Source organism: Hylobates moloch, unplaced genomic scaffold (assembly GCF_009828535.3).
Source record: "Hylobates moloch isolate HMO894 unplaced genomic scaffold, HMol_V3 SCAFFOLD_11, whole genome shotgun sequence".
NCBI classification, from domain to species: Eukaryota; Metazoa; Chordata; class Mammalia; order Primates; family Hylobatidae; genus Hylobates; species Hylobates moloch.
This window is the reverse complement of record NW_026652286.1, coordinates 15,265,454-15,274,121: the sequence shown is the minus strand read 5'-3', so window position 1 is coordinate 15,274,121 and position 8,668 is coordinate 15,265,454. Positions and strand designations below refer to the sequence as shown.

Here is an 8,668-nt window from a genome sequence, read left to right as displayed (position 1 = left end):
TGACCTTGTGATCTGCCTGCCTTGGCCAAAGTGCTGGGATTACAGGCATGAGCCCACCACACCCAGCCAAAAATAAATTCATAAAAGCAACATTAGTTGCAGATAGAGCATTAGGAATTAGACAAAAAGAACTCCCCTATTAGATTAATTATAAAAATGGGCTTTCAAGTGAGACGTGAAATTCCACTGTTTGAAAGTAGAGGGCCTGGCGCGGTAGCTCACGCCTGTAATCCCAGCACTTTGGGAGGCCGAGGCGGGCAGATCACAAGGTCAGGAGATCGAGACCATCCTGGCTAACACGGTGAAACCCTGTCTGTACTAAAAAAATACAAAAAATTAGCCGGGTGTGGTGGCAGGCGCCTGTAGTCCCAGCTACTCTGGAGGCTGAGGCAGGAGAATGGCAGGAACCCGGGAGGCGGAGCTTGCAGTGAGCCAAGATCACGCCACTGCACTCCAGCCTGGGCGACAGAGTGAGACTCTGTCTCAAAAAAAAAAAAAAAAAAAGGAAAGTAGAACAGCTATCTTATAAGGGTTAAGGATTCACCCTAATTAGAAATGGATGTTTAGCTTTGATGCCCTCAAGCTTCATGTTTATTTTGATTCTATGACTTATCCAATTGAGCAAAGTTAAAACTTAGATTTTCCAATGCCAGAGTTACTGCCCTTTAGTCACCATTTTTTAATGATACACACATACACCAAGTGGAAACTATACTGTTGCTTATGAGCTCAATTAGGAAAGTGTGTAAAGGGTGTATTAGTCCGTTCTCACGCTGCTAATAAAGACATACTGGAGACTGGAAAAAAAAAATAGGTTTAACGGACTTAAGTTTCACATGACTGGGGAGGCCTCATAATCATGGCGGAAGGCAAAAGGCAATTCTTACATGGTGGCAGCAAAAGAGCTTGTGCAGGGAAACTCCCACTTTTAAAGTCATCAGATCTCATGAGACTTTTTCACTATCACAAGAACAGCACAGGAAAGACCGGCCCCCACAATTCAATTACTTCTCACCAGGTTCCTCCCACAACGTGGGAATTGTGAGACCAACTGTAATTCAAGATGAGATTTGGGTGGGGACACAGCCAAACCATATCATTCTGCCCCTGGCCCCTCCCAAATCTCATATCCTCACATTTCATAACCAACCATGCCTTCTCAACACTCCCCCAAAGTCTTATTTCAGCATTAACTCAAAAGTCCAAAGTCTCATCTGAGACAAGGCAAGTAAGTCCCTTCCACCTATGAGCCAGCAAAATCAAAAGCAAGTCAGTTACTTCCTAGATACAAGGGGGGGTGGGATACAGGCATAGGGTAAACACAGCCGTTCCAAATGGGAGAAATTGGCCAAAACAAAGGGTCTACAGGCCCTGTGAAAGTCCAAAATCCAGCATGGCGGCCAGGTCACGCTAATGCAAGAGGTGGGTTCTTATGGCCTTGGGCAGCTCCGTGCCCCTGTGGCTTTGCAGGGTACAGCCTCCCTCCTGGCCACTTTCACGGGCTGACATTGAGTGTCTGTGGCTTTTCTAGATGCACAGCGCAAGCTGTTGGTGGATCTACCATTATGGGGTCTAGAGGATGGTGGCCCTCTTCTCATAGCTCCACTAGCCAGCACCCCAGTAGGGACTCTATATGGGGGCTCTGACCCCATATTTCTCTTCTACATTGCCCTAGCAGAGGTTCTCCATGAGAGCCCTGCCCCTGCAGCAAACTTCTGCCTGGACATCCAGGCATTTCCATACATCCTTTGAAATCTAGGAAGAGATTCCCAAACCTCAATTCTTGACTTCTGTGTATTCGCAGGTTCAACACCACATGGAAGCTGCCAAGGCTTGGGGCTTATACCCTCTGAAGCAATGGCCCGAGCTATGACTTGGCTCCTTTTAATCATGGGTGGAGTGGCTGGGATGCAGGGCACCAAGTCCCTAGGCTGCACACAGCACAGGGACCCTGAGCCCAGCCCACAAAACCATTTTTTCCTCATAGGCTTCTGGGCTTGTGATGGAAAGGGCTGCCATGAAGACCTCTGACTTGCCCTGGAGACACTTTCCCCATTGTCTTGGAGATTAACATTCAGCTCCTTATTACATATGCATATTTCACAGCCAGCTTGAATTTCTCTTCAGAAAATGGGATTTTCTTTTCTATCATATTGTTCAGGCTGCAAATTTTCCAAACTTTTATGCTGTTTCCCTTGTAAAATTGAATGCCTTTAACAGCACCCAAGTCAACTCTTGAATGCTTTGCTGCTTAGAAATTTCTTCTGCCAGATACCCTAAATCATCTCTCTCAAGTTCAAAGTTCCACAAATCTCTAGGACAGGCGCAAAATGCTACCAATTTCTTTACCAAACATAATGAGTCACCTTTGCTCCAGTTCCAAACAAATTCCTCATTTCCATCTGAGATCACCTCAGACTGGATTTCATCGTCCATATCATTATCAACATTTTGGTCAAAGCCATTCAACAAGGCTGGGCGCGGTGGCTCACGCTTGTAATCCTAGCACTTTGGGAGGCTGAGGCGGGCGGATCACAAGGTCAGGAGATTGAGACCACGGTGAAACCCCGTCTCTACTAAAAATACAAAAAATTAGCCAGGCGTGGTGGCGGGCACCTGTAGTCCCAGCTACTCGGAGAGGCTGAGGCAGGAGAATGGCGTGAACCCGGGAGGCGGAGCTTGCAGTGAGCCGAGATTGCGCCACTGCACTCCAGCCTGGGCGACAGAGCGAGACTCCGTCTCAAAAAAAAAAAAAAAAAAAAAAAAAAGCCATTCAACAAGTCTCTAGGGAGTTCCAAATTTTCCCACATTTTCCTGTCTTCTTCTGAGCCCTCCAAACTGTTCCAACCTCGGCCTGTTACCCAGTTCCAAAGTTGCTTCCACATTTTCGGGTATCTTTTCAACAACACTCCGCTCCTGGTACCAATTTACTGTATTAGTTTGTTTTCATGCTGCTGATAAAGACATACCTGAGACTGGGAAGAAAAATAGGTTTAATGGATTTACAGTTCCATGTGGCTGGGGAGCCTCATAATCATGGTGGAAGGCAAAAGGCAATTTTTTTTTTTTTTTTTGAGATGGAGTCTCGCTGTGTCGCCCAGGCTGGAGTGCAGTGGCATGATCTCGGCTCACTGCAAGCTCCACCTCCTGGGTTCACGCCATTCTCCTGCCTCAGCCTTCCGAGTAGCTGGGACTACAGGCGCCTGCCACCACGCCCAGCTAATTTTTTTTTTTTTTTTTTTTGTATTTTTAGTAGAGACAGGGTTTCACTGTTAGCCAGGATGGTCTCGATCTCCTGACCTCATGATCTGCCCACCTCAGCCTCCGAAAGTGCTGGGATTACAGGCATGAGCCACCGCGCCCAGCTGGCAAAAGGCAGTTCTTACATGGCAGCAGCAAGAGAGAGGAGAGCTTGTGCAGGGAAACTCCCATTTTTAAAACCATCAGATCTCCTGGGATTTATTCACTATCATGAGAACAGCAAAGGAAAGACCCGCCCCCATGATTCAATTACCTCCCTCTGGGTCCCTCCCATGACACGTGAGAACTGTGGGAGTGACAATTCAAAATGAGATTTGGGTGGGGACAAAGCCAAACCATATCAAGGATAGTTCCTGATTTTTGTCTCAACTCTCCCAGAAGAGTTATACTATCTCACTTGAGGTTTCTCCTATTTAGAAAGGAAAATAAAATACTTTGTTAAAAGCTGTTATTTGTTAAGGATGTGTTAGTACTATAATATTCATTTTGTATATGCTAAAGAGAAAGTTGTTTAATAGTTTGAACACTACAACCTTTTTCTTGCTAAAGTTCTACACACTATGATATAAAACTTACATATTTAACCAGCTAACCTTCCTGCTATAGTTAGTTGCTTTCCTTATGACAAATAGACTCCTAGAAGCCATAAATTTCTACAAATACTTTAATACATATATCCATACAGTATCACATGGATACTTGATCCTTTCACACGTGTTCTAATTGAAATAGTTTTAAATTCTTTCCATGTCAGTTTCCAAAAATAATGTAAATTAACTTAAGGATTATTAAAAACAATTGGACTTGATTAGCTTACTTTTAGACATAATCTTTTATTAACATAAAATTTTAAATGCTCAAATACCACTATTTCCAAATTTATATGAGTAAAAAATAGAAGTACATATCCGATGCCTCACACTCTCCTTCCCCAAACAGGCTGGATTGTATCTGATTTATACACTGTGACTTTTTCCTGCTGTTTTCTATCAACCTTAATTGTGAAAAATGGTGCCATGTTGCCCTCTTGATATTATTTTGGAGATCAGTTAGGTCTTAAAGCATCCAGATGCATACAGTTCTACACATATCTGTAGAATTAGCTCACTAAGGTCTGCTCGGCAATATTTTTAATTGACTTACATGTTCTGTGGGAAAAGAGGAATCATAAAAAGTCTTTGCAATTGCATTCTTCTCTTCACTGGGTTCTCCCTTGGGATCTGGATGGATACTCCAGTTATTCAAAGTGTCAGCAACTCTGTTAATGCTGGCAGTATCTGATTGATAAAGAGGAAATGGCAGCAACTGAATTTTTCTCTAGGTACTCATTTTAGTGACTGAACTTGTTTCTGATCCTATGCTTTTGTATTTAAAAAGCAACAAATTTCTATTTTAATGTTGACTATTTTGCAGTTTTCCTAGACTTTGCTCTTAAATTAGGCATTTCATTTCTGAAAACAAACAAGATTTTATTATTGCTACTTTCTAAAACCTGATTACTATAATTCCACATTAAAAGCAGTGAAAGAAATGGTATAAATACCGTCTAAAACAAAATAACTGATAAAATGTTATCATTATTCCTCTGGTTACTGTATTTCCTACACATGTAAGCATTTGTATAGTGAACATTTTACCAATTCAGATTAATGGAAAAAGTCAGAACCAACTACATGCCAGATTTATAAACTATTTAAAGAAATTGGCCACAGTGAGAAGTCCAACAAAGGGCTGTTTAGAAGGGGTCACATTGGGCTTTAATAAATTGATAGAAATGAGTTAGAGAAGTATGTAAATTATAAAGGTTAAAAGATACTGATGGCATATTTAAGAGTATTTTACAAGTTGAATTTCTACAGAATTTTAGATATCACCCTTTGTATCTTATATATCACTGAAATTTAATTTACAAGAAAGGACTTCAAAAAAAATGGTAGATTTTTAGACCAGCACTTAAAGCAGTACCTAATTAAAAGTTAATGGAATCTTAAGTAATATATTTTGTGACCTTGAAAAATTGCAGTTTGGGAAATGAGGTTATACAGTATTTTGGTTATTTGATTTTTGCCTACATTATTTCCCATTGGTACAAGTAAACAAGATATATTTTTGTTTTTAATCACCAAATAGTCTCTTTAAATTTTTCTCAATTTCGTTTTTAAAAGAAGACTGTTAAATCTGAGGGCCATACAAAAGCTTTCCTTGGAATCTGCATCTTTTTAAGGTGTCTAAGTGCACCATGTAAACCCACAAAGTTCCCTTAAAATATAAGAATGCCTTTAACAACCTTAGCAACTTTTGACTATGAGATTGCTATTAAAAGAAAACATGCTGTCCTGAAAATAAAAACAATAAAAAAACCATTTTCCTCATGATCATACTTCTTAAACTACTGCTTTTTATTTTCAATTTACATTTATACAGCACAAATTCATGATAATCTAGTATGTTTTTATTTTTAAACACTGTGAAAAATTTTCAGGCTGGGTGTGGTGGCTCCCAGCAATTTGGGAGGCTGAGGCAGGAGGATCACTTGAGCCCGGAAGTTCAACACCAGCCTCGGCAACAAAGTGAGACCTGTCTCTACAAAAAATTTTAAAAATTTGCTGGGTACAGTGACATGTCTGTACTCCCAGTTGCTCAGGAGGCTGAGGTGGGAGGATTCCTTCAGCCTGGGAGGTTAAAGTTGCAGTGAGCTATGATCATCACACCACTGCACTCCAGGCTGGGTGACAGAGCAAGACTCTATCTCAAAAAAAATAAATAAATAAAACAAAAAAAACAAAAACATAGACAGCCGTGTACTTCAATACCCATCAATATTAAGTCATATGTATTTCATCCATTTACTTCTTCCCCTATTTTTATCTGGAGTATTTTAAAATAAAACTTGGACATTATGCCATTTCATATGGCAGTTTTTAAGAACAGAACAATCTCTCTATTCTCTTTAACATCTGAATGCATTAATATATGTTAAGGGATTCAATTTAAAGTGTTTTCAACTGACAAATACTTGTCATATTAAATATATTAACGTTATGCCTCATTATTACTTATAAAACAGAAGGAAGAGCCAGATTTCTGGTGTGGGTGAAGGGACAGATAGAAAAATTAAGGAAAGGGAGAGAAAATTGGGCAAAGAAAGACAACATAGGAGAGAAACTAAAATGTTCTGAGGGAAGGAAGTTTTTAAGGATGAATGATGAGCATATAGAAAGAAGAGCAATAAATATGCACACTTGGCAGAAGGCTTAACTACTTCACTGCATTTGCTCTAAAAGTTAAAAAACAAAAGAATATTAAGTAGTTGTTCCTAATTTAAAATAATGACCCACATCTGTTGTTTTTGCTATTCCTTAATTAAGACAAACTTTTAAAACAAAATTTACGAAATATGACTGTACACATTTATCAAGAATAAACAGAAAAATATTTTAAGAATTAAAACATTACTTTGTTTTCTTACCTGGTCCAATATCCTTTCCAACATCATCCACACCAATATTTTTACAAAGAGCCATTGAAATGATCTTTTTGTTTTCTGATGGATCTAGTGGTCTCTCCTTCAGCAACAAAGAAATGCTAGGGGTTGAACTGCTCGCTGTTTGACTTTCAATGTGATTTACTTTTGACCAAGGACCGGGGTCTGAAAAATTCATGTATACTGGAGTTTTCTCAGTTTTTTTATCTGAAGTTGAAAGATCAAAGGTTGACCTTCCGCTTCTGTTTACTAAATCTCCAGATGGCTTTATGTGAAATGAATGTGATTCCTCCAGCTGTCCTTCACTGAACTTTTTTCCTGAAACGATGTCATTTAATGATTCTGTTTTCTCTGTATTATTTAACAATGTATGCTGTCTTTCATTAATGCTCACAAAAAGGAAGAGGTCATTTTTTGTGGCTTCAGTTACCTGATTCCCATCAATCTGATTCTTTTTATTGGAAAACTCTATTTCTGTGCAAGTTTTCATGTGAACAGCAGTTTTAACATCTTTGGCTTGTGAAGCATGACTATTCTCATTGTTAAGATGAAGATGAGAAACGTTCACATTAGTGTTTTCTAAGTATCCCAAACAGTTATTAAATTGACTGTTTTGCATCTCACTCATATTTTTCCACATAGTTTTTCCCTCAGGGCTTGAGTTGGGTTTCACCAACATAGGCATACTATGAACATTTTTATCTGAGTTCTTCAGAAGTACTTTTGAATTAGTACTAAAAGCAGCATATGAAACGTGGTGGTCGATTACTATATCACAGGGAACAGTTAGTTCAGGTTTCTCTGAAGTATCATTACAGACTTGCAGAAAATCTGAAGTTTCTTTAGAAAGTAATATGCTGCACTCACTTTTTTTAGTTAACAGTTGTATTTGTTTTATTTTACATTGTTTATCATCTAACATAACATTACTTGAATTCTGTAAACTATATTTCTGACATGGAACAGGATTTTTTTTTATATCTAGAGATGAGTCCAAATCTGCTTTGGTTTGGTCACTATTTGTAATTTCCTTCTCTAGAGCATGTTCTTGAGTCCCTGGAAGCAATCTGAATTGTTTGAATGGCTCATTTTCAGAAACATCTTTATTATTATTGTGATATGTATTGTGTGCTGTCTCATTTAAAATACTGTTAAGTGATGCTTTGTTATTTTCAACCTTCAGGTTTACATCTGTATGGTGAACATCTAATCCTCTGGTTCTTTCTAGATGTATTTTTTCTGTTTCTATCGCTGTATCTAACACTACAAAATGATTATTTGGTGATTTAAATTCTGTACCTCCATTGTCTTTTTCCAAGCATATCTTGTCTTTTATTTCTGTAGTAACTGATTTTCTGTTGTCCGTAGTATTCGAGGTTTGTCCTTGACTAATTACTTCTTTATCTAAGGAGAGGGTTTTGCTTAAGGAGATTTCACTTTGATTTTCATCCTGAGAAACAACAGTATCAATTTCATTCTTGAAGCTTTTTTCAAAAAGCTGTAAATCTGTCATGATGGGAACACAGTAAAATTTTATGTTATACGCTAAAGGCTGATTTCATAAAACATATTTATCACCTATTTTAATAAAAACATTTAACCTTAAATATTTTATGGGTCAATAATTATACAAACTTAATGACATTAATATTACCTAAATACTGGGTTCCCTTTATTATATCAAGTATATCTTTAGCATGCTAAATATTTGGCTTTACCCATATTAAACTTTAATTTCATAATAGCAAAGTATTTTTGGTTTTGTAAACGGAAAGTAAGTTGAGGTATTAAAAAATGTTTTTCTAGTCTATTTGCTTCATTTAGGACATTTAGTACAATTTCACATAAATATATAGCTGATAAAAATTAATTTATCCTAACAGGTTATGCTCTAATTTCTATTACTACCTAGGTCCAGCAGTA

General features: G+C 38.2%; 1 protein-coding gene across 3 annotated transcripts in view; it reads right to left on the bottom strand.

Moving 5' to 3' along the window:
• The window catches only part of CCDC73 (coiled-coil domain containing 73), a 180,291-nt gene that overhangs the window by 4,192 nt on the left and 167,431 nt on the right, over nt 1–8,668 (bottom strand). For all 3 annotated transcript variants that reach the window (XM_058446414.1, XM_058446417.1, XM_058446416.1), the window contains 2 exons: nt 6,731–8,251; nt 4,405–4,538 (listed from right to left, as the gene is read on the bottom strand). In XM_058446414.1, coding sequence (XP_058302397.1) covers nt 4,405–4,538; nt 6,731–8,251 — 1,655 coding nt within the window. The remainder of the gene's footprint in view (nt 1–4,404; nt 4,539–6,730; nt 8,252–8,668) is intronic.